This window comes from Megascapheus bottae, chromosome 25, assembly GCF_031878675.1.
Source record: "Megascapheus bottae isolate mThoBot1 chromosome 25, mThoBot2.hap1, whole genome shotgun sequence".
Lineage (NCBI taxonomy): Eukaryota > Metazoa > Chordata > Mammalia > Rodentia > Geomyidae > Megascapheus > Megascapheus bottae.
Genome location: NC_143533.1, coordinates 23,275,757 through 23,300,759, shown reverse-complemented (window position 1 = coordinate 23,300,759; position 25,003 = coordinate 23,275,757). Strand labels below are relative to the sequence as shown.

The 25,003-nt window shown below is 47.7% G+C and overlaps 1 protein-coding gene and 1 non-coding gene across 3 annotated transcripts in view; one reads left to right on the top strand and one right to left on the bottom strand.

Moving 5' to 3' along the window:
* Positions 1 to 11,682: 11,682 nt before the first annotated feature.
* The window catches only part of Bub1b (BUB1 mitotic checkpoint serine/threonine kinase B), a 36,669-nt gene continuing 23,348 nt past the window's right edge, over positions 11,683 to 25,003 (top strand). The window contains exons 1-6 of one of the 2 annotated variants that reach the window (XM_090318616.1): positions 11,683 to 11,768; positions 14,327 to 14,473; positions 16,612 to 16,671; positions 18,195 to 18,339; positions 20,320 to 20,516; positions 24,046 to 24,215. In XM_090318616.1, coding sequence (XP_090174742.1) covers positions 14,334 to 14,473; positions 16,612 to 16,671; positions 18,195 to 18,339; positions 20,320 to 20,516; positions 24,046 to 24,215 — 712 coding nt within the window. In that variant the 5' untranslated portion in view covers positions 11,683 to 11,768; positions 14,327 to 14,333. Of the gene's footprint in view, positions 11,933 to 14,326; positions 14,474 to 16,611; positions 16,672 to 18,194; positions 18,340 to 20,319; positions 20,517 to 24,045; positions 24,216 to 25,003 lie in introns of both variants that reach the window. The other variant, XM_090318615.1, reaches the window with a different exon arrangement.
* Positions 13,904 to 14,032, bottom strand: LOC150046649 (small nucleolar RNA SNORA27). Its single transcript, XR_016532653.1, has one exon. It is a non-coding gene; the product is annotated as a small nucleolar RNA SNORA27 (small nucleolar RNA).

The following is a 25,003-nucleotide window of genomic DNA, read 5'->3' as shown; positions in this document are numbered from 1 at the left end:
ACCAGGCCACCGCGCGCCGCGCACCGCGCCGTATTGTTTCCAAAATACGCCCGCCCGGGGCATCCCGCAAACAGCTGACGAGGCCCCGCCCCGACGCGTCACGCCGCGCGCCGGCCAATGGCGAGCGCGGCTGCGGGGCCTGGGCGGGGCCGCGGCCGCGGGCGGTCACGCCGGGCCCGCCCCTTGGAGACGTGGCTAAGGGGCCGGGAGAAATTCTCACCGCCGGCAGGAACGCACGTGGAGCGCTCCCTCCGGCGTGGGCGGCGCGGCTCGAGCGGGCTCGGGAAACGCGGGAGAGTCCCTGCGTTCTCCCGGGAAGCGGGGCGGGGGCGGGGCGGACGGGGCGGGGGGCGGGGCTCCGCCCGGGAGTCGGGCGGACGGGACGCGGCGGCGCCGTGGGCAGCAGCGGGGAGGTGCGCTCGAGGCGGACGGGGCCCGCCGGGGTGCGCGGGCTGGGTGTGTGCAGAGGCAGGGGGAGGTCAGGGGTCTCGCCCCCTCCTCTCCTCCCTGTCAGGCAGGCCCCTCCCCACGGCGCCCGGCTCCCCTGCCATCGCGGGGCCCCGCGGCGGGGTCGGGACCCGTCGGTGGAGCCCAGCCTAGGAGGAGTGGACGGAGCCCGCGGCCGCTCTCTCGTCTCTTCCCGTCCCCTCGGCCCAGCTCGGGCGAAGAGGCCCAGAAGGAGGCGGATCTGCCCCCCCCAGCCCCCCACCTCCGCCCCCACCCACCAGGGTTGCCGAGAGTTAAGGGGCGGTCCCGGCGGGGAGGGGGCGGTCCCGGCGGGGAGGGGCCCGGTCCCGGTGGGGAGGGGGCGGTCCCGGAGGGGAGGAGCCCGGTCCCGGCGGGGAGGGGGCGGTCCCGGCGGGGAGGGGCCCGGTCCCGGTGGGGAGGGGGCGGTCCCGGAGGGGAGGAGCCCGGTCCCGGTGGGGAGGGGGCGGTCCCGGAGGGGAGGAGCCCGGTCCCGGTGGGGAGAAGGCGGTCCCGGCGGGGAGGGGGCGGTCCCGGAGGGGAGGAGCCCGGTCCCGGAGGGGAGGAGCCCGGTCCCGGTGGGGAGGAGGCGGTCCCGGCGGGGAGGGGGCGGTCCCGGAGGGGAGGAGCCCGGTCCCGGAGGGGAGGAGCCCGGTCCCGGAGGGGAGGAGCCCGGTCCCGGTGGGGAAGAGGCGGTCCCGGCGGGGAGGGGGCGGTCCCGGCGGGGGGGGCGGTCCCGGCGGGGAGGGGGCGGTCCCGGTGGGGGGGCGGTCCCGGAGGGGAGGGGGCGGTCCCGGAGGGGAGGAGCCCGATCCCGGCGGGGAGGGGGCGCTCCCGGCGGGGAGGAGCCCGGTCCCGGCGGGGAGGGGGCGCTCCCGGCGGGGGCCGCGGGCGGGAGCCCCGTCCATTGTGTCTCTGAAGCTCCAGTAACTGGATCCCAGGGAGGGGTGGTTTTTAAAGAACCAGCTGACAGCTGAATAATAGGAATTACCAGGCCGGCTGCCCCGGGGTTACCGGGGTTTGTAACTCAACCCCAGGGAGGGGCTGGATTAGAAATTGATTTCTGGGTAAGGTGAAGAGAGCCGGGGGTGCTCACCCCTTAGCTCCCTCCAGGGGAGACTGCCTGTGCAAGAAAAGACGGTGGCTTCCAAAGCTGGGGGTCCTGCCACCCTCATAGTGCCCTAACAGGGAACTTATCTCTGGGCGTCATCCTTCCATCCAAAAAAGAAGCTTCTTGGGGCTGGGAGTTTGGCCTAGTGGTAGAGTGTTTGCCTAGCCTGCACGAAGACCTGGGTTCGATTCCTCGGTACCCCACATACATAGCAAAAAGCCAGAAGTGGTGCTGAGGCTCAAGTGGTAGAGCTCTAGCCTTGAGAAAGTCCAAGGACAGTGCTCAGGCCCTGAGCTCAAGCCCAGGACTGGCAAAAAAAAAAAAAAAAAAAAAAAAAAAAAAAGAAGCTTCTTGCTTCCGACTTGGACCGTGTGTGTGTGTGTGTGTGTGTGTGTGTGTGTGTAAGAGAGAGGCAGACAGACGTATACACTGAGCTGACAGATTGGCTTCTGCTACTGAGCAAGTAGAATCCTTTGGTCTTTCAGCCAGTGAGCTCACTACACACCCATCACTGAGTCAAAGAAAGGTAAGGTGGAGCAGGGCTGCTAGCTCACCCCTGTGAATCCCAGCTACTCAGGAGGGCTGAGATACTCAGCTGAGATTCGGGGGCCGGGGGGGCCATAGTTCACGGGAAACCAGGGCAGCAAAGTGCGAAACAGCTGGAAGTAGATGTGTGGCTCAAGTGGGAGAGTGCTGCCTTTGAGTGTAAAAAGCTCAGGGCCAGTGCTCAGGCCCTGAGTTTAAACCTCAGCACCCACACAAAACAAACAAATATAAGATTCTCACCCCTCCCCCAGCCATAACACTACCCAGGAGGCTGGAGACAGCCTCTGCCAGTTCCAAACACTCCCACCAGGCAGACACTGCCACCATGCCAGCACCTGGGGCAGAATCTATTGCATCACCCACAGGAAGTGGCCGAGCCTCCAGGCGTCAGCTCTAGGGCACATTTTCAGTTCCTACTTCTATCCTTGCCTGCATTGACAGGCTGGCCTATGGGTTTGTGCTAATATGCTTGACTGAACAGGACTGCAGGCTACCACTTGGATGGGGTTTGTGTGGAAGTAACAGGGGCCCCCCATTGCTTCTCTGACCACTGTCCAGTGGCTGGGAGGGATCTGGCAGAAGGGGCTTCCCCTGAGAAAACCTTCTTGGGTTCAGGAGACAAGTCAGGGAAGGGAGTGCCAGGCAGCCCCCATTATCTCACATCCATGTGGCAGGGGTCCCTGGCACCCTTGCCAGGACGGGTGGACCACAGCTAGGAAGGTTCCCACAACCTTTCAACACTTCCAGGCACTGGTCTTCACACCTGTAACCTAGCTACTCAGAAGGTTGAGACAGAACGAAGCTTGTTCAAAGCCAGCCAGGCAGACAAATCCTTGAAACTCTCACCTCCAATTCACTAGCCAAAAGCTAGAAGTGGAGAGGGGCTCAAGTGGTAGAGCCGTCAGCAATGATACAATCTGTGCTCTGTGGCTCTCCATGACTCTCCTGCCTCAGCCTCCTGAGAACTGGGATTCCAGGCAGGTGCCATGGTGCTGGCAAAATATCCCACCTGTGGATCAAAATCATCCCAGCCAGAGAGGCTGGCTGCCTTCCTTGAAGTTCTCATCCCCATTTGAAAATGGTGACATCGAAAATGTCAGTACAAACGGGGTTATCACTGCCATCTAAAGAGACATCTACAGGGCTGGGAGTTTGGCCTAGTGGTAGAGTGCTTGCCTAGCATGCATAAAGACCTGGGTTTGATTCCTTGGTACCACTTACATAGAAAAAAGCCGGAAGTGGTGCTGAGGCTCAAGTGGTAGAGCTCTAGCCTTAAGAAAGTCCAAGGACAGTGCTCAGGCCCTGAGCTCAAGCCCAGGACTGGCAAAAGAGAGACAGACAGACAGACAGACAGATGGACAGACATCTACACTAGACTGGTAACTGCCGTCTGGTTCTCTTTTAGCTATCTGATTGGTTTTTGCACGTCTGATTCACTGGCTGGATGGGTTAAAGGGTCATCTTTGAGATCAGCCTTGGTAGGAAAACCCCTGAGACTTTTCAATTAGCCACTAAAAAGCTAGATGTGGAGCTGTAGTTCAAGTGGTAGTGTGCTAGCCTTGAGCACAAAAGCCTTGAGTTCAAGCCCCACTATTCACACACACACACACACACACACAATGCAAAGATGGCTCAATGGTAGAGAACCTGTCCAGCAAACATGAGGCGCTAGGTTCAAACCTAAGTACTGACAAAGAAAAAAGAAGAAAAACTGGGGATCAAACAAGATAAAAAAAAAATACAAGTTTTTAGCATGAGGCCAAACATGTAGACGCTTAGGAAATAGTTTCCCTTCCTTTTCGCCAAAAGGGAGGAATGACAGGGTTGTGACTGTTCAGCTACCCGGCCCCTGCTCTGTCCACCCTCCCCTCAGAGGCCCTGTGACTCAGAGTCTGTGTTTTACTGTGTTTTATCCTGTTTTTAACTATTGCTCATTGAAAACAGGATAAGATTTATAGGTTAAACATTTCCCAGCCGGGGCTGCTGTAAATTTATGGTTGAATCCATTTGCAGTTAGAATGTACATTTCCACTCTAAAACTGAAGATATCGACTCAGACACCTAAGTCAAAGAGCAGAACATAAAGTTCAGTTAAATTCTTCTTTTGTTGGTGTTGTGGGGGGGAGGGCTTGAACTTTGGGACAAGGCACTCTACCACTTCCAGCTTTCTGGTGGTTAATAGGAGAGATAAGAGTCTCAAAGAGTTTCCTGCCAGATCAGACTTTGAACTCTGATCCTCAGGTCTCAGCCCCCTGAGTAGGTAGGATTCTAAGTGTGAGCCACCAGTGGGCAGCTCTCAGTTTAAATTCTTGTCAGAAGACAAAATGGCCACAAATGTAGGTGTCCTTGGCTTTTATTTGTGATTGATGAATTCTACAAAACGGAAAACTCCCACTAGAACCCTGAGTTTTGTTAAGGGAAAAAAATGGATTAGTTAAAATCAGGTGACTTGATTCAGATAGATTGGAACCTCCTGTTTTCAGGAGATATTGGTCTTGGGGGCTGTGTCTGCTTCCTTCTAGTTTCAGTTAGATCTTGTAGATTTAGCAGTACTGACTCCATTTTGGTGTTGTCCACTGTGTAGGGCCTAGCAGGGCAGCTCATTCCGAAACAATGGCCAGCTACAATTTTTAACATTTAAAAATTGTGACTAATGGGCTGGGAGTTTGGCCTAGTGGTAGAGTGCTTGCCTAGCATGCACGAAGACCCAGGTTTAATTCCTCAGTACCACATACATAGAAAAAAGCCGGAAGTGGTGCTGAGGCTCAAGTGGTAGAGCTCTAGCCTTGAGAAAGTCCAAGGAGAGTGCTCAGGCTCTGAGCTCAAGCCCAGGACTGGCAAAAAAAAAAAAAAAAAAAATTGTGACTAAAACTAAAATGTCCATTCTGTGACCTCTGTTTCATAGGCTATATCTGTTCCCAAGAAGTGGAGCTTTCTTTCAGGCTTTCACTTTTAGATTTGGGCACGTTTCTGCAATTTTTCAGAAGAGGCAGGGCTGATTTTTTTTATAGGAAAGAAGAAAGAGAAGTAGAGAGAAAATGCATTGTTGTCATTTTTTTAATTTATTTTTTTTTCTGGTACTGGAATTTGAACTCAGCGCCTGAGCAGTGTCTTTGAGCTTTTGTGCTGAAGGCTGGCACGAGGCCACTTAAACCACAGCTCTACTTCTGGCTTTTTTTTTTTTTTGCTAGTCCTGGGACTTGGATTCAAGGTCTGAGCACTGTCCTTGGGCTTTCTCAAGGCTAGCGCTTTACCACTTGAGCCACAGCACCACTTCTGGCTTTTTTTTTTTTTTTTTTTTTTAATGTATGTGGTACCAAGGAATTGAAGCTGGGTCTTCATGCATGCACTCTACCACAAGGCCAAACTCCAGGCCCTCCACTTCTGGCTTTTTTGAATGTAGTTGCATAGTCTTAGACACAAACCCTAGAGATGAATTAATTAGGGATCCCCCTAATGACCACAATGAACAACCCCAGAGTTGCAAGCTAGCCACGAGAAGCAGGTGGCAGCGTCACAGAACAGGGTGTACCCCAGAAGCACTTATGACTTTCCAGAGAAAGGCCAGAGGCTGGCATCTCCCGGCCGTCCCAGCTACAGCTTCTTCCTCCACAAGAGATCGTGGCTCAGTGACTCCCTGCCTGGGCCTCTTTGGGCTGCAGAGATAGCCCTCAACCTGAGAAGAAGGGCATTGCTAGGCATGTACACTTTGGGCAGCGCCTACCCACCCCAAAGTACCGGCACAGAAGCCACAGCCAGATCAGACATGCAAGAGCATGCTGACAGCGTGGGGCTCTGTGAGGAAAATGGGCAAGAGGGCAGGCCAACTGGCAGAGCTCTGGCAGTGTGGGGGAAACTTGGCCCTGATCCATTACACCTGCTTTTAAAGTGCACCATCACAGTTTGGGGCTTTTTTTCTTCCCTTGTCTGCAGAGTCCTTTGTTCTCTGGCCATTGCTGACCAGTCTTCAGGACACAGACAGACAGGTTGTTCTAAAGTTTGGCTCTGTCCCGCCCCCATCACCTCCCCGCATCCAATCAGCTGGTCGCTCAGAGCTCTGCCCCAGAAGCCAAGCAGTGCATGGAGGAAGTGGGAGGGGACAGAACGGGTGACAGTATCCACCGCTGGGCTGGAGCCCGTCGGGGTTACAGGGAAGTCTGGCCTGCCTTGACCTCTGGCCTCAAATTCTACTCTCAAGGAGTTCTTCAGCCCTTGAACCAGTGAGTACGCCCAGGGTGGAATCGTTCTTTGCAGCCCACTTATGTGTTCAGGCCAGATCCACCCAGATGGTCACTGCTGACCTTGTCGTCCCTCTTCATGGGACTGTCCGCTGGGATGGGCCAAATGAACTGGCCAGAGTTACAGAGGATGGGTTAAGAGGACTAAGAAATAGATCATGACTGGCGGCCCAAAGCCTGCCCAGACGTGGTGGCATTTCCTCAGTATTTCTGGGAGATGAATGCAATCTCCCCAGTCAACGGCAGCTCAGGGCCTGGACAGCTTGCTCACTTGTAATCCTAGGAACTCAGGAGGCTGAGATCTGAAGATCTCCCTTTAAAGCCACCCAGGCAAGAATGACTGGGAGACTCTTATTGCCAATAAAACACCAAAAAGCCAGAAGTGGAGCTGTGACTCAAGTGGTAGAATGCTAGCCTTGAGCAAAATACTTGCTTGCTCTCTCTCTCACACACACACACACACACACACATGCACACATACACACACACACACACACACACACACAAAGACATTTCAGGAAAAGGGATCACAGGCAATTGTGTTTCCTTTAGATACATTTGGTCTTTAAGAAGATAAGCCAAGAGTGGTGGCTCACACCTGTAATCCTCGCTACTCAAGAGGTTGAGATCTGAGGATCAAGGTTCAAAGCCAGCCCAGGCACAAAAGGACTTGAGACTCTTTTTTTTTTTTTTTTCCAGTCCTGGGCTTGAGCTCAGGGCCTGAGCACTGTCCTTGGATTTTTTTCTCAAGGCTAGAACTGTACCACTTGAGCCTCAGCACCATTTCTGGCTTTTTCTAAGTATGTGGTACCAAGGGTCTTCGTGCATGCTGGGCAAGCACTCTACCACTAGGCCAAACTCCCGGCCCCAAGGACTTGAGACTCTTATCTCCAGTGGACAGCATCCAGGCCTAGTTCAAGCCCCATGACCCCCACACACACAAAAAAAAAGAAGATAAGGGAATTTCAGAGAGGAAGAGAAACCAGGGAAGGAGCTGTTCAGTTTCCTTTTTTTCTGACTATCATACTCTGCGGTATCATTTTCTGAATTCCAACAAAGGGAATGCACTATTACTTTGGGAGAGGTGTGCGTGTGTGTGTGTGTGTGTGTTTTGCCAGTCCTTGGGCTTGAACTCAGGGCCTGGCACTATCCTTGGGCTTTCTTGAGGCTACAGCTCTACCCCTGAGCCAAAGCACTAACTTCTGGCTTGTTTATGTGGAACAAAGGAATTGAACCCAGGGCTTCGTGCATGCTAGGCGGGCGCTCTCCACTAGACCATACTTCAGACTGTACACACAGCCTCTGTGTGTGTGTGTGTGTGTGTGTGTGTGTGTGTGTGTGTGTGTGTGTTAAGGTCTTGCTATGTAGCCTAGGCTGGCTTCCAATTCTGCATCTTCCTGCCTCCAGCTCCCAAGTTCTTCAGACATTTAACAGTATACTTGCCCTGTACACACTCTATGTCAGACTGAACACTACCCGTAAGCTTGCTAGAAATGCATATCTTGGCTTGTAATACTAGCTACTCAGGGGCTAAGATCTGAGGATCAGGTTCAAAGCCAGCTCAAGGGCAAAAGTCCATGAGATTCTTATCTCCAAGTAACCACCAGAAAACTGGAAGTGGTGCTGGTGCTGTGGTTCAAGTGGTAGAGTGGTAGCTTTGAAGAAAAGAAGCTCAAAGGCAACTCCCAGGCCTAGAGTTCAAGCCCCAGGACCGATAAAAATGGCTGGGGGGAGGGAGTAGAAATGTGGACCTACCTCAGACCTATAGAATTAAGACTTTTTTTTTTTTTGCCAGTCCTGGGCTTGGGCTCAGGGCCTGAGCACTGTCCCTGGAGTTTCTCAAGACTAGGGCTCTACCACTTGAGCCACAGCACCACTTCTGGCTTTTTGCTACATATGTGGTACCGAGGAATCGAACCCGGGTCTTTGTGTATGCTAGGAAAGCACTCTACTACTAGGCCAAACTCCTGGCCAGAATTAAGATTTTTATTTGTGTGTGTGTGTAGGTGAGAGAGAGAGAGAGAGAGAGAGAGAGAGACAGACAGACAGACAGACAGACAGACAGACAGTATTAAGATCTGGATTCAGAGCCTTAGGTGTTACATGTAACTCGCTCAAGATTGGTACTTTAATTACTGGATTTCTGGAGTTCTACAGATTTGTCTGCCTGGCCCAGCTGCAAACCTGGATCCTCAGATCTTAGCCTACAGAGTAGCTAGCATTACAGATGTGAGCCACCAGCACGCAGAGGACCTGAATTTTGAAAACATCCCCAGGTACTACATCTACGATCAAGCTTGAGAAGCACAGCCATGGTCCTTAGAGAGATGACACTTCTGGAAATAAAGTGGGCCTAGAAGCTGTGTTTCTCATTGTGTGGGGTACTCTATTGTATGGTATTGTCTCCTAATCTGTCCTGGAGGGCCTCAGGGCACAAAGCCTTACAGAGAAGAGTTGTGGGGAATGAGGAGAGTCCCTCCACTCCTGAGACCTTTGCAGATTCGTCCAGGAGTGAGAAAGTTGGGAGGAGTTAAAGCATCATACCACTTTCTCAAAGTGCAAGTGATGAGTGCTGGCTGAGGGGGAGCTGGGATCAGAAGCCTGGCACACTCCAGCTCGCTGGTGCAGCAGGCAGTGGGGGAGCGTGGTGCAGCCCAACCAGTCCAACCAGCCGGGCTAGTCCTCAGGTTCCTGCCAGCCCTGTCAGTCGCCTAGTCAGGATAAAGCAAATACATGAAAACAACTTGACATTCAAGATCTGTGTCTGGTCTGAGGTGAGGAAGGGACCATTTCCAAGCAGAGTGGTGCCCGTTTTGTGCTCTACCCACTTCTCAGTGGGTCAGGGTCCAGCTTCTTCAGCCTTTCCCAGAGGTTAGGAGGAGCTGGAGAGCGCAGCGAGAGTTTCCAGACTGCAGCTGGACTCCCGTACCAGCCCCCAGGCCCAGGGCACTCTCCCTTTCTCTCCTCTCAGTACCCCTTCTTAAAGACCCCTCTAGGCAGCATTTCCGACCTTCCCTTCTCTCAGCTCCCCCAACCTCCCAGCTCGGTTGGAGGAGTGCCTAACTCCAGGCATGTATTAGGGTTACACTTCATAAACCAAGGTATAGATTACCTGTTTATTTACTTAGCTTCTTTTGCTCAAAGCAAGTGCTCTATCATTTAAGGCACAGCACCACTTCCAGCTTTTTCTTTTTCTTTTCTTCCCAATCCTGGGGCTTGAACTCAAGTCCTGAGCGCTGTCCTTGGACACTTTTTGTTCAAGGCTAGCGCTCTGCTACTTGAGCCACGGTACCATTTCTGGCTTTTTCTGTGTATGTGGTACCGAGGAATCCAACCGAGGGCTTTGTGCATGCTAGGTGAGCACTCTACCGCTCGGCTACTAGACCACATTCCCAATACTATTTATTTTTATTTTTTTGTTGGTTGTGGGCCTGGGTGCTTTCTTTGATGCTTTTCGCTCAGACAGGAAGGCTAAGCACTGTACTTCTTGGAGCCACAGCATCACTTCTGGGTTTCTGGTGATTAATTGGAGATAAGAATCTCATAGACTTTTCTGCTCTGAATCATGATTCTCAGATTTCAGCTTCCTGAGTAGCTAGAATGACAAGTGTGAGCCACGGGTGCCTGGCTTATGTATTTATTTTGTGCTAGTACTAAGGCTTGAACTCAGTGCTTCATATTCTTGCTTGATTTTTTTTTTGTTTAAGTTCGTTGTGGGGCTTGAACTTAGGGACTGGATGCTGTCCTTGAGCTTTTTTTTTTTTTTTTTTTTTTTGCCAGTCATGTGGCTTGAACTCACGGCCTGTGCACTGTCCTTGGGCTTTCTCAAGGTCACAGCTTTACCACTTGAGCCACAGCACCACTTCCAGCTTTTTCTATGTATGTGGTAGTGAGGAATTGAACCCGGGTCTTTGTGTGTGCCAGGCAAGCACTCTACCCCTAGGCCAAACTCCCAGCCCCCTGAGCTCTTTTGTGGTGCTGTCTCTGAGCTTTTCCACTTAGAGTGGTAGGCTAGCCTACTACCACTTTGAGCTACAGCACCATTTCCGGTTTCTTGGTAGCTAACTGCAGATAAGAGTCTCATGGACTTTCTTGCCCTGGCTGGCTTGGAACTGCAATCCTCAGATCTAAGCCTCTTGAGTAACTAGTGTTACAGGTGTGAACTGCAGGTGCCCACCAAGGCATGCCTTCACTTCTAGCTTTTTGCTGGACAGTTGGAGATAAGCATTTCTAGGGCTTGTCTGCTCAGCTGGATTTTAACTAGGAAGCTTAGATCTAAGCCACTGGTGGTTGGCTGTGTAGCAAAGTTTCCAGGGCACTTGAAATGACTACAAGACAGACGGATAGTAAAAGAACAAACTCAACACTTCCAAGATAATTTACAGGAAGTGGTCAAAGTTGAGAAGTTGGAGGTGAACAGGGCAACCCAAGAAGAAAGACAGGACTGGTGTAAGACATGAAACAAGTTTTTGTTGGTTGGTTGGTTTTTGCCAGCCTTGGGGCTTGCTTGAACTCAGGGCCTGATCACTGTCCTTGGGTCTTCCTCAAGGCTAAAGCTCTACGACTTAAGCCACAGCACCACTTCCAGCTTTTTTCTGTTTGTGGTACCAAGGAATCAAACCTGGGCCTTCATGCATGCTAGGCAAGCACTCTACCACTAGGCCACACTCCCGGCTCAAGAAACAAGGTTTTACAGAACTAGGAGATAGATTTCCTTCTTTCTTTCTTCCTTCCTTCCTTCCTTCCTTCCTTCCTTCCTTCCTTCCTTCCTTCCCTCCCTCCCTCCCTCCCTTTCTTTCTCTCTTTCTCTCTCTCTTTCTCTCTTTCTTTCTTTCTTTCTTTCTTTCTTTCTTTCTTTCTTTCTTTCTTTCTTTCTTTCTTTCTTTCTTTCTTTCTTTCTTTCTTTCTTTCTTTCTTTCTTTCTTTCTTTCTTTCTTTCTTTCTTTCTTTCTTAGGGTTATGTAGGACACAGATGGGCTAGAGTGCCCTAAGGACCCTGGTCAGCTGAGAGGCTTAGGGCTGACAGCAGATAATGACCACAGCCTGGTCAGCACTCAGTAAGAAGCAGGCCAAAGACATGTCCCTACCCTCAAAGCGTCAACGAAGTCCTGGCGATGGAGGCGCCCTGGCTGCGTTCAGACCGCAGAGGCCCAGAGCGCCAGCAGAAACCGCTTAGCACCTAAACCTGCCGCACCTGCCGCACCTGCGCAGGCCCCCGGGGACTACAACTCCCAGGAGGCATCGCGACTGCGCGGTAAACTCTAAGTCCCAGAAGGCCTCGCGCGCCAAGCACGCGCTGGGCGGGGGAAGGAAGCGGGGAGGGGGCGTGGCCGGAGGGGGCGTGGCCACGCCGGACGCGCGGGACCGTTAAATTTTAAACTTGGCGGTTTCGGGAGGAAGCCGTGAAGGTGAGGGTTTGTGAGGGAGGCAGGCGCTGGCGTTCGCCTCGGAACGCCCGGCTTCTCCTGTACGAGCGGGGGTCGGGAGAAAACCCACACGGTCCGCGGCCGGCCGGGCGCGGCGGCCGGGAAGGCTGGATGGCGGCGGCGAGGAGGGAAGGAGCGGCTCTGAGGTAGGGCCGGCCGGCCGGCGGGCGGACTCGGGCGGGGACGGGGACGGCAGCCCCCGCCGGAGCCTGCGAGGGGGACGCGGGGCCTCCCGGGGCGCGGCGGGCCGGGGCCCGGCTCGGCTCGGCTCGGCTCCTCCCGGCGTCCGGGGCCCGGCGTCCGGGGCCCGGCCCGGCGCTGCGTGGCCCTGGGCGGGTCTCGCGGACCGAGCGTGCCCGGGAGGGTCGGGGCTGGTTCTGTGCTGGGCAGGCGCTCTACCACCGGGCCAAACTCCGGGCCTCCGAGACTTTTATCCAGGAAACTTCCCCAGAACCCCGCCTGGCGCGGAGCGGTGGCTCCTAATCTTGAGCCCAGAAGCTGAGGGCAGGCGCCGAGCTCCGGCTCCCGGAGCGCCAGGCGCGCGCGCACACGGACAGACGGACGCAGAGGGTGGGAGGGAGGGTTCCTGCGAACGCAGAGGGCACAGCCACGGCGCCGGTCACAGGCTCGCCGGGTGTGGCGGCGCCGCGCGTGGACTCCCGGGCCTTGTAGCCTCAGGCCGTGGCTGTGCGGCGTCGTTGCTGGGTACGTTGGCCATCCAGAGGCCGCGATCCTCCACTGAGGCTTTCCAACTTTCGTTGGTTGAAATGGGGCCTCTGAACACTGCGCCCACACCATCCTTGAATAACTCACAGATGGGAGTTACCAGTGCCCGACCACAGTTGCTTTCTTTGTTCCTTATCTTGGCCTTCACCTCGGGGACCTCGAAAGTGCTGAGGCTTTCTTGGCCCCTGAACCGGCTCTGCTAGCCATAACTCCCACCCAGTTCTTCGCTGATTAACTGGAGATGGGCTGTTGCAGACTTTTCTGCTTGAGCTGACAAGGCAAGGCAATAGGTAAAGGTCTCAGGCTCCTGAGTAGCTAGAATTCAGAGGCATGAACTATATAATAACGTATTGTACCAGTCCTGGGGCTTAAACTTAGGGCCTGGGCGCTGTCCCTGAGCCTTCATGTTTAAGGCTAGCTCTCTATAACTTGAGCCACACACATCCACTTCTGCCTTTTTTTTTTTAATTGGAGATGAGTCTCAGGGCCTTTTTCTTTTTTTTTCCACCAAGGTTGACTTAGAACCATGAATCTCAGAACTCAGCCTCCTGAGTAGCTAGGATTATAGGCACAAGCACCCAGCATGTGTTTTTGTTTTTAAAAAGAGGCCACTGTAGACATTCCCCATAATTGTCATTGCTTCCTAAAAAAGTTTTAGGGCTTCCATATATATATATAATCAGTTTCAAGTCATAAATGATGCTAGTCTAACACTTTGCTAATTTTAAATCAAAGTAGGTGATGCATTCAGTTGTAGGCATAGAGCTGCTTCCTTTGTTTTTATTTTAACAGCTCCATTTATTATTGTTGGTGGTGGTGGTGGTGGTGGGGCTTGAACTCTGGGCCCGAGCATTGTCCTTGGGCTTTTTCTTCAAGGCTAGAGCTCTGCCACTTGAGTCATAGCACCATTTCTGGCTTGTATATGTATGGGATACCAAGAAACTGAACCTTAGTCTTCATGCATGCTAGGCAAGCACTCTACCACTAGGCCAAATTCCCAGCCCCTACAATCAATTATTCTTGATTTTTCTTTTCTTTACCAGAGAAAAATTGACAGCCTCTGACACATTAACAATTTAGATGGAACAAGGATGCTAATACAATTTAAAACGTATCTTTTATGTCACTAAAACTATAAATGCTATTTCAAAATCATGTACAACTTTCTTCTTTTATATTTTGCCTGTTCTGAGGCTTGAACTCAAGGGTCTTGGACTCTGTCCCTGAGCCTCTCTGTGCTAGGTTTCTACAACTTGAGCCACAGTAACACTTCCGGCTTTTTCTGTTTATGTGGTACTGAGGAATCGAATCCAGGGTGTCATGTGTGCTAGGTAGCACTCTACCACTAAGCCACATTCCTGGCCTATTGTACAACTTTCTGTTAAATCAATTTTAATTTCCTCTCACAGGTTATAAGGCAAATACTCAGTTTGTCTGAGTTTTAAAACAATATTTCCTTTGCCCTACTTAAAAGAGCAATGAAGGCGTGTAAGTCCCATTAGCAAAGTGAAAGGGGTAGAACTTACACTTTTTTAATTTACTTTTTCAAATTTGTAACCCTTTTAATTTGTTTACTCCTGCCTTTAACTCTTACAGTTCTATCAACAAAACTCTTGACAACTTCTCTCTTTATTTGACAATACTACAGCCATAAATTTAGAAAATGGGTGACAGGCTCAGAAGCTTAGGAGTATAATAATGTTGATAATGTGCCATCCCTTATATGCAGCCCCCAAATCATAAAAACATTGCTACAATGCATTGTATAATAAATTGATGTTAATATCAGATTTATTTTGTTTCTTTCTTCATAGTGAAGCCATGTCCCTGGAAGGAGATGAGTGGGAGCTGAGTAAAGAAAATGTACAACCCTTACGGCAGGGGCGGGTTATGTCCACACTTCAGGGAGCTTTGGCACAGCAGGAATCTGCCTGTAATACTACTCTTCAGCAGCAGAAACGGTGTGTAGTGTGGTTTACACTCTACCTATAATCATTCCTCCCCAGCTGTGGTATATACTGTGAATCTGATCTATGCAGGATAGTATAGGACTACTATTAAAAAATGAGGAACAGGCCAGGAATTTGGCCTGGTTGTAGGGTGCTTGCCTAGCATGCTTGAAGACCTGGGTTCGATTCCTCGGTGCCATATACATAGAAAAAAGCTGGAAGTGGTGCTGTGGCTGAACTGGTAGCGCTCTAGCCTTGAGAAAAGTCCAAGGACAGTGCTTAGGCCCTGAGTTCAAGCCCCACAACTGGCAAAAAAAAAAAAAAAATGAGGAACATACTACGAGAGTCTGTTCTCATTACACTGCAGCCTTCTAAAGAGCTCCTCAAGTACTGTTACAAATAAAGGCTATAGGATTTCATTTGATTGTGGAGAAGCCAATCTCTTATCAATAAAAATACAATTTGGGGCCAGGAGTTTGGCCTAATGATAGAGTGCTTGTCTAGCATGCATGAAGACCCTGGTTCAATTCCTTGGTACCACATACACAGAAAAAGCTGGAAGTGATGCTATGGCTCAAGTGGTAGAGCTCTAGCCTTGAGAAAGCCCAAGAACAGTGCCCAGGTCCTGAGTTCAAGCCCCAGGATTGGCAAAAAAAAAAATGTGCAATGATAAACGGGAAAGTATATATTGTATTACAGTGTCTCCCCAAAATATTATCTCATCTGCACCCTAAATAGACTCACACTTTTTTTTTTCTTTTTTTTTTGGCCAGTCCTGGGCTTGAACTCAGGGCTTGAGCACTGTCTTTGGACTTTCTATGTATGTGGTACTGGGGAATCGAACCCAGGTCTTCATGATGCTAGGCAAGCACTCTACCACTAGGCCAAATTCCTGGCTCTAGACTTCACTCTTTCGATAGTAATAGAAAACCTTTTTTCTGCTAAAGATATTTGTACTACAGGCATATAGGCAGCCAGCAAGAAGCACACAGAAGCATACAGGTGTACCAAGTGGATTTGAGTGCCTTCCAGTCCTAATAGAGGATTCACCTACTGGGGTCAGACTCAGAGTCAGGTACTCCCTAGTGGGCTAACACTTCAACCCAAATCTATCTTTTTTTTTTTTTTTTTTTTTTTTTTGCCAGTCCTGGGCTTAAGCTCAGGGCCTGAGCACTGTCCTTGGACTTTGTTAAGGCTAGAGCTCTACCACTTGAGCCTCAGCAACACTTTTGGCCTTTTTTCTATCTATGTATGTGGTACCGAGAAACGAACCCGGGTCTTCATGCATGCTAGGCAAGCACTTTAACCAGTAGGCCAAACTCCCGGCCCCCAAATCTGCTATCTTTTATGCGTACTCAGTTATTAACTTCTTTGAAAAGTATTTTTGACTAAATAGAGTGTGGTAAAAATATGACTTACTCATAGAATCCTAGCTACTCAGGAGGTTGAGATCTGAGGATCACTGAAGTCAGTCAAGGCAGGAAAGTCCATGAGACTCTTAACTTCAGTTAACCACCAAAAACAAACAAACAAAAACCTGGAAGTGATGCTGTGGCTGGAAGTAGTAGAGTGCTGGCCTTGACAAAAGAGCTCAGGGACAGTGCCCAGTCCTGAGTTCAAGTCCTATGACAGATTAAAAAAAAAAAAAACAACGAAAAACAAAAACATTTTATAGATGAGGAACTGAAAACTGTTTAAATAGCTCTCCATGTCCTTCAGCTAATGATTGTAGATCTGAGCCCCATAGTCCAGGTCTTTCAATTAGTATATAATACTTTTGTTTTTGTTTTGTTTTGGTTGGTTATAGAGCTTGAGCTCAGGGCCTAGGCACTGAGCCCTTTTGCTTAAAGCTAATACTCTACCACTTTGAGCACAGCTCCACTTGTGGTTTTTGAGGGGATAATTGGAGATAAGAATTTGGAGGGGACTTTTCTGTTAGTTTCCAACCATGATCCTCAAGCTCTCAGCCTTCTGAGTAGCGAGGATTACAGGTGTGAGCCACTGGCACCTCGCTATCTTTCTTTCTCTTTAACAAACTCTCAAACCCTAGTGTACTTAGACCAATATTAAATACTTAAGCATATGAATAAACATAGAAGGGATACTTGTTCACTTTATTAGTGTTACTAACTTTGCTATTTCAATTTCAGGGCATTTGAATCTGAAATTCGATTTTATGCTGGAAATGACCCTCTGGATGTTTGGGATAGGTGGGTATTTTTATTTACAAGGGCCACAGAGGCTGGGAACATGTGGCTTAGTGGTAGAGAGCTTGCTTAGCATGCATGAAGCCTGGGGTTAGAATACTCAGTACCACATACACAGAAAAAGCCAAAAGTAGTGCTGTGGCTCAAGTGCTAGCCTTGAGCCACAATAGCTCTAAGACAGTGACCAGGCCCTGAGTTCAAGGCCTAGGTCTGGCAAACAGAACAAAACAAGGACAACAGAAACATTAACAGATAATTCTTAATGGACTTATTTTTCAAACTGGGGAATATGGAGTAGAATGTTTTTCAGAGTAGGAAGTAGTGTCTTGGGAGGTTTGGGGTGGGCGGGACATGATAAAGGTCCAGAATAGTTGTAAAGTGTCTTCCTGAATCTTTTTTTTTTTGGGGGGGGGGGGCGTCATGAGGCTTGAACTTGGTCTGGGTGCTGTCCCTGAGCTCTTCAATTCAAAGCTACCAACCTACCCTTGAGCCAAGCCCCACTTCCTGTTTTCTAGAGGTTAATTGGAGATAAGAATCTCAGGTCCTTTTGTGCCTACGCTGGCTTTGAACCTTGATCCTCAGAACCACCTGTGTAGCTACCATGCCCTGCTTTTTTTTTTTTTTTTTAAAAGTGTTGAGAATAGAAGCCAGGACTTTTCATGTATTAAGCCAGTGCTATCCTACTTAGTTGCACCTTCGCTTTCCTGAAGTGTTTAAAATTGAAGAAATTTAGAGATTATGACATGCATTTGAACAAAACCTTACTATCCCTATACCCAGTCTTCCCAGGACTATGTTTTACATAACTTAAGAAAAGTCTGAGAGATATAGACTTAGGGAATATAATTAAAGATCTCTAAAGGAACATACTTTCCATATTGTAGATTTCTGCTGAAAGAAATGCAGCATGGTGGGAAAGGAGTGTGGCCTAGTGATAGAGTGCTTGCCTAGCATGCACAAAGCCACGGGTTTGATTCATTGATACCACATACATAGTAAAAGCTGCAACTAGCTGGGCATGGTGGCTCACACCTCTAATTCTAGCTACTCAGGAGGTTGATATCTGAGAATCAAGGTTCAAAGCCAACCTGGGCACTAAAGACCATGAGACTCATATCTCCAATTAACTTCTGGAAAAACGTGAAGTGGGGCTATGGCTACTTATTGGGGTAGGGTGGTAGCCTTGAGCTAAAGAGCTCAGGCACAGCGCCCCCCCCCCCCCAAAAAAAAAATAAGAAAAGAGATGTGGGGCGGGGAGTTTGGCCTAGTAGTAGAGTGCTTGCCTAGCATTCATGAAGACCCGGGTTTGATTCTTTGGTACTACATACATAGAAAAAAGCTGGAAGTGGTGTTGTGGCTCAAGTGGTAGAGCTCTAGTCTTGAGAAAAGTCCAAGGGCAGTGCTCATGCTAAGTTCCTGAGTTCAAGCCCTAGGACTGGCCAAAAAAAAATGGCATGGGTCTCAGAACCAGAAGAAAAGTATACATCCAACTCAAAATATATTCTTTTCCTTTTTTTCCCATTCAGATACATTAAGTGGACAGAGCAGAACTACCCTCAAGGTGGGAAGGAGAGTAACATGTCAACATTATTAGAAAGAGCTGTAGAAGCACTCCAAGGAGAAAAGCGCTATTATAGTGACCCTAGATTTCTTAGTCTCTGGCTTAAATTGGTAAGTGTTTCTCAAGTGCCATCTATTAAGGTTTCAAATACTAACCAAGAGACCTTTTCTTTTCCTAGAGCAATTTAGTGTTAAAAAGTAAAATCTGGTGGCTTATGCCTGTAATCCTAGCTATGCAGGAGGCTGAGATCTGAGGATCAAGATTCAGAGTCAGCCTGGGCACCAAAGAACATGAGACTCCTATCTCCAGTAAACCAGTAGAAAATTGGGGAGCCCCATGACCCACCAGAAAAAAAAAAGGAAAAAAACCTGAGCCATTTAGTAGATGGTAAATTTATTTGATAAAGCCTTCTTATTTGTTAAATTTATTCTATGTAACAGTGGGCTTAAATATACCATAAAATTTTGTGCCCTTTAAGACTAATTATAAGGTGTATAGATTGCTCAATGAATGTTAATTTTTCAAGACGTAATTGGACCATGTAACTGGACCATGTAAATATACCAGAGGGCTATACTTGTATCAGCACTTACTTGGCAGTGGGGAAACACTTCCTCATGGTTCTGGTTCTGATATTCCTAATCTTTACTAGAATCATCACCCTTAAAAAACCAAAACAATGTGTAAATGATGTTTCGATAGCCTACCTACTTAAGAGGCTGATACTTGAGGATTTCCATTTGAAGCCAACCCAGAGAGCAAAGTCCATGAGACAGTAACCAAAAGAAACTAAAGTGGAGCTGTGACTCAAGTAGTAGAGTACTAGCCTTGAGAAAAACACCTTAGGGACAGTGCCCAGTCCCTGAGTTCAAATTCCAAGGCCAGCACCAAAAAAAAAAAAAAAAGCTAATGGATTTACTAGGTCGGAAATTGTGAGCCCTAAGGACATACCAATAGATTTTGTCCATTTTATCCAATATTCTTATTCATTCAAATATTAGACTAGGTGAACCTCTAAACTTCATCCTAGGAATCTAGGAATCTCTATTATAACTGGAGCTATTAAAAGTAATAAGTAGAATAATTTTTCTATTCACCAATATTGTCCTGGTGCTAGTGATAAAGAACAGTGACATATTATGCTTTTTTTTTGTTTTGTTTTGTTTGTTTTTTTATTGTAATTAGTAAAAGAGTTACATGATATTTGCCAGATAGAAGGTGCATTAATTCACATACATTGATACCCTTTCACATGTCTTGGTACCCATTTCCCTCCCCCCCCCCACATTATGCTTTTAACATGTCTAAGGCTGAAGATATAGCTCAGTGGTACAGTGCTTGTACTGGGTTCAATCCCCAGTCCCACTTCCACTCCCAGAAACCTGAGGCATAGTTCAGAATACTGAAGAAATGTAAAACAATTGAGATAAGTTTAAGATAAGCACAATAATTGAGAGTAAACATTTAGAAACTGTGGTAACAGTTTCATCTATGTAACAGTGGGCTTAAATATGCCATTAGAAAAAAAAGGGGGGGGGGGCCAGGAGTTTGGCCTGGTGGTAGAGTGTTTGCCTAACATGCACGAAGACCCAGGTTCGATTCCTCAGTATCACATACATAGAAAAAGCCAGAAGTGGTGCTGTGGCTCAATTGGTGGAGCTCTGGAAAGTCCAAGAACAGTGCTTTAGGCCCTGAGTTCAAGCCTCAAGACTGCAAAAAAAATAAAATGAAGATTAGCTTGATATGGACCTATCTTAGTTGTTTCTCCAAATTTCCCTCTTTCCAGAACCTCACTATAGTTTTGACCTTCTATCTTGCTTTTCTCATTTCTGTGGTTAGAATGCCCTTGCTTTCCCATTCTTTGCCTGATCAAAGTCCATTTCTTCTTCAAGGCCAAGAGTCAGATGTCATCCTTGGTTTCCCATCCTTATTTCCTTGAACTCTCATTTTTGTCTCTTTTTCTAGCATCCCAGCGTAGCCTTTACCCTATTGTTTTCTTCAAGGCAGGAAATGAATGTAACACCTGTAGTCATTGTCTTGCACACAACAGGTAAGCATTGTTAACTCTTAATACTTGTAATTTGTTACAGGGGCGTTTATGCAGTGAGCCTTTGGATATGTATAGTTACTTACAGCATCAAGGGATTGGAGTTTCACTAGCTCAGTTCTATATTTCATGGGCTGAAGAATATGAAGCCAGAGAAAACTTTAAGAAAGCAGATGCAATATTTCAAGAAGGAATTCAACAGAAGGCCGAGCCACTAGAAAGACTGCAGTCCCAACACCGGTAAACAGGTTTTCTGCAGCTTGTCTCAACTTCTTTCTTTCTTGTATTTTATTTTTGTCTGAAATCCAGACTCGGACACTTTCACTCATTGGCTGGCACTCCATTACCTGAGCTACCCCTCCAACCTGGCAATTCTTAAACTATAAGTAAATGGTCTGGCCAGGAACGGTGGCTCACGCCTGTAATCCTAGCAACTTAGGAAGCTGAGATCTGAGATCACGTTTCGAAGCCAGCCTGGGCAGAAAAGTCCTGGTGAGATTTTTTTTTTTTTTTTGCCAGTCTTGGGGCTTGAACTCAGGGCCTGGGTACTCTCCCTGAGCAATTGTGCTTAAGGCAAGCACTCTACCACTCGAGTCACAACTTCATTTGTGGCTTGTTGTCGTTGGTCATGGGGCTTGAATTTAGGGCCTGGGCACTGTCCTTGAAATCAAGGGTAGCACTCTACCACTTTGAGGCACAGCTCCACGTTAGATTTTCTGAAGGTTAACTTGGAAATAAGAGTCTCATGGATTTTTCTCCCCGGCTGCCTTCTACCCAAGCCATAATCCTCAGATCTCAGCCTTCTGCGTGACTAGGATTACAGGTATGAGCCACCAAAGCTCCAGCACTTCAGTATTTTTTTTTTTTTTTTTGGTGGCTGATGGGACTTGAACTGTGGGCCTGGATGCTGTCCCTGAGCTCTGCAGCTTAAGGCTACCGCCCTACCCTTGAGCCACAGCCCACTTCCCGTTTTCTAGTGATTAATTGGAGATAAGAGTCTCTCTGGTCTTTAGTGCCTGTGCTGGTTTTGAACCATGATCCTCAGATCTCAGCCTCCTGTGCAGCTAGATTACAGGTGTGAGCCACTTCGCCAGGCACTTCCAGTTTTTTGTTGACTAGTTACAGAGTTAAGAGCTTCACAGACTTCCTGCCCAGGCTGGCTTTGAACCATGATCCTCAAATCTTAGTTTCCTGAGTAGTTGAGGATTACAGGTTTGAACTACTAATAGCTGGCAATGTTGGCATTTTTATTGGTCTTTTCTTTCTCAAATTGATCACATATGGATCACATTTCCTAGTTATTTGTGGATTGTATTCAGGATTTGTTCTGATTATTTTATTTTTTTTGCCAGTCCTGGGGCTTGAACTCAGGCCTGGGCCATGTCCTTGAGTTTTCTGAAGGGTAGCACTCTGCCACTTGAGCCATAGAACCACTGTGTATGTGTATGTGATACTGGGGAATTGAACCCAGGGCTTCATGCATGCAAGGCAAGCATTCTACCAGTAGGCTACACTCCTGTCCCTTGTTCTGATATCCCTTTTTCTGATATTCATATGAGAGTGTTTGGTTTTCTCAGGAGATGGTTGATGTTTTTGTCTTAATAGGCAACAAGATCTTTCTCACTATGTATCAGTGGCTCCGGGGTCAGTTCAGTTTTCAAGATGTTTGTTGTGCTACTTTGGTCTGTCCCATATGTGACCTGCTCAGGGCTAAGACTTGGGGAGTGGTTTATGTGTATACATAGTTCATGAGTGATCCCAGGTTGTGTCAAGTCATCTACAGAGTTAAGAACCTCTTCAGCTTATTCCTCTTTTGTACCACTCCCACTCCTGTTATCCTCAGAATCCTTTATTCCTCTGGCTAGCAAGATGAGGATCTAGGGGTTTCAAATCCCACATTACCCTTGCCAACTGTTCAAAACCACAAGAGAAAACATATGACAGAGGAAAAAACAAAACAGGAAACCTCTGCACAAGTTGTTTCTTCAAGTTTTCACTCCTCCACAGTCCACTTGCTTTTGTTTACTTTTCAGCCTTCAGTTTCTCTTTTTGTGTCTTGTCTAGAGGTTTTATTCTCATCAGTGTGAAAGAGATAGACATTGTACTGGGCTTACTATATCCTGACTAGCACCTGCATTCCAGTCTCTATTTTTACCTCTTGATAATATTACAACTGTGGCAGCAGCACAGGAAGTTGTTTTCAAACTTGTGCCAGCTTTGCTAAAGCAATTGTCATTTGTGTGCCACTTCATTTCAGGGACCAGAATAATCTGCAGGTGGTGTGTGTGAAGAGACCAAGAGTGACAAAATAAACATGGCAGGCGGTTAACAATGAGTGGATCTAGGTGAAGGTAGAAGGGCATATGGATGTTTATTTACTTTTTTAACTATTTAGTAATTTTTTTTTTTTGTCTGTCTTGGGGCTTGAACTTGGGTGTTGTCCCTGAGCTCTTCAGATCAAGGCTACCACCCTACCTCTTGAACCACAGTGCCACTTCCAGTTTTCTAGTGGTTAATTGGAAATAAGAGTCTCATGCCTCATGGACTTTAGTGCCCAGGCTGGCTTTGAACTGCCATCCTCAGATCTCAGCCTCCTGAATACCTAGGATTACAGGTTAGAGCCACCACACCTGGCCTATTCAGTTATTTGTTAAAGTTCTATAATGAAGTTGATGAGAAAATGATTTTGTATACGTGCTCATGATAAGTGTGTATACTGGTTTGGGGGCTTGAACTCCAGATTTCCTGTTCTCCCTAAGCTTTTTGTTTGAGGCTAGTGTTCTACCACTTGTCATAACTCCACTTCTGGCTTCTTGGCTGATTAGTTGAAGGTAAGTTTTCTGCCCAGATTGGCATTAAACCACAATCCTCAGACCTTAGCCTCAATAGCTAGGTGAGCCAGCAGAGCTCAGCAGGAAAATTATTATTATTATTATTATTATTTTTTTTTTTTGCCAGTCCTGGGCTTGGGCTCAGGGCCTGAGCACTCTCCTTGGACTTTCTCAAGGCTAGCACTCTACCACTTGATCCTCAGCACCACTTCCGGCTTTTTGCTATGTATGTGGTACCGAGGAATCGAACCCGGGTCTTCGTGCATGCTAGGCAAGCACTCTACCACTAGACCAAACTCCCAGCCCAGGAAAATTATTTTGATAAATTTTAGTCTTCATCACCTTAATCTGATCATCAGATCAACCTAAGGGTGGTGCCTTTTAGAGTTTTTTGCTTGTAGGGTTTGAACTCAAGACCTTGGTGTTATCCCTGAGCGTTTTGTTCAATGCTAGTGCTCCACCACTTTGAGCTATAGTGTTACTTCCTGTAGTATTTTTAACTGGTCAAACTTGGCCATTTAAAGGGGTTCAAAATCATCCTAGCTAAATTTTTTTCTCTGATCTGAATGTTACTCTGAGAGAATACTTTTTTTCATTTTAAATTTACTTCATTGTTATTATAGAAGTGATAGTACAGAAGGGTTCCATTTACATGAGTCAGGCAACAATTACATTTCCTTTTGTACAGTGTCATCTGTTTCGTCATTCTCTCCCAGTCCTTCCTTCCCATCTCACACACAAGTTCTATAGTTCACTTTCATCAATATCTAGTGATTTTCACTACTGTACTTTTTCACCCTTTTTCTTTGAGAGAGAATACTTTCTTTGGGATATCTTCTTTCCTAGTGTCTTCCTTTGTTTGCTTTAAGCAATTAGAAATGTTATGTTTGGTGAATCACGGTTATCTCAACAAAAAATAAAATCATCTTTCACTTTAGACAGTTCCAAGCCCGTGTGTCCCGACAAACTCTGTTAGCACTTGAGAAAGAAGAGGAGGAAGAAGCTTTTGAATCTTCTGTATCACAACGAAGCACACTAGCTGAACTAAAGAGCAGAGGGAAAAAAGTAGCAAGAGCTCCTATCGGCCGTGTGGGAGGTGCTGTCAGGGGTAAGTTAGTTAAATTTTATTTTGGAAGACCTTTGGACTCTGGTAGTAGCAAATTGTGTAATACTGCATAAATATGCATGTGGAGACTGTCCTGAGTACTGAGCAACAAAACAAAGTAATGTAACAGTGTGCAATAAAATCCAAAAGGTTTCAGCAATTTTGTGCCTTCATTAAGGAAGGCATATTTAGTAAGAATCATTTTCTGAATAAGAGTTTAGTTGAGGGCTGGGAGCATGGACTAGTGGTAGAGTACTTAGCATGCACAAAGCCCTGCGTCCGATTCTTCAGTACCACATGTATAGAAGAAACTGAAAGTAGTGCTGTGTCTAAGTGTAGAGTGCTAACCTTAAGAAAGCCAGGGACAGTACCCAGGTCCTGAGTTCAAGTCCCAGGAATAGCAAAAAAATGGTTGAAAGAAGACAGGAAAGTACTATCAGATTAAAGATTACATGTACCACAAGCCCAGAATGATATGAATACAGTTAGAAATCTTATTCTCATCTTATTTTTTTTTGCTAGTCCTAGGCTTGGGCTCAGGGCCTCAGCGCTGTCCTTGGGTTTTCTCAAAGCTAGAGCTCTACCACTTGAGCCACAGCACTATTTCTGGCTTTTTTCTATGTATGTGGCACTAAGGAATTGAACCCAGGTCTTCATGCATGCTAGGCAAACACTCTACCACTAGGCCAAACTTCCGGGCCTACTCATCCTTTTGCACCAAATAGTGCACAGTTTTTATACACCCAAAGATGACCGACAAAAACTTTAAAAATTTATGTATTTATTTTTTG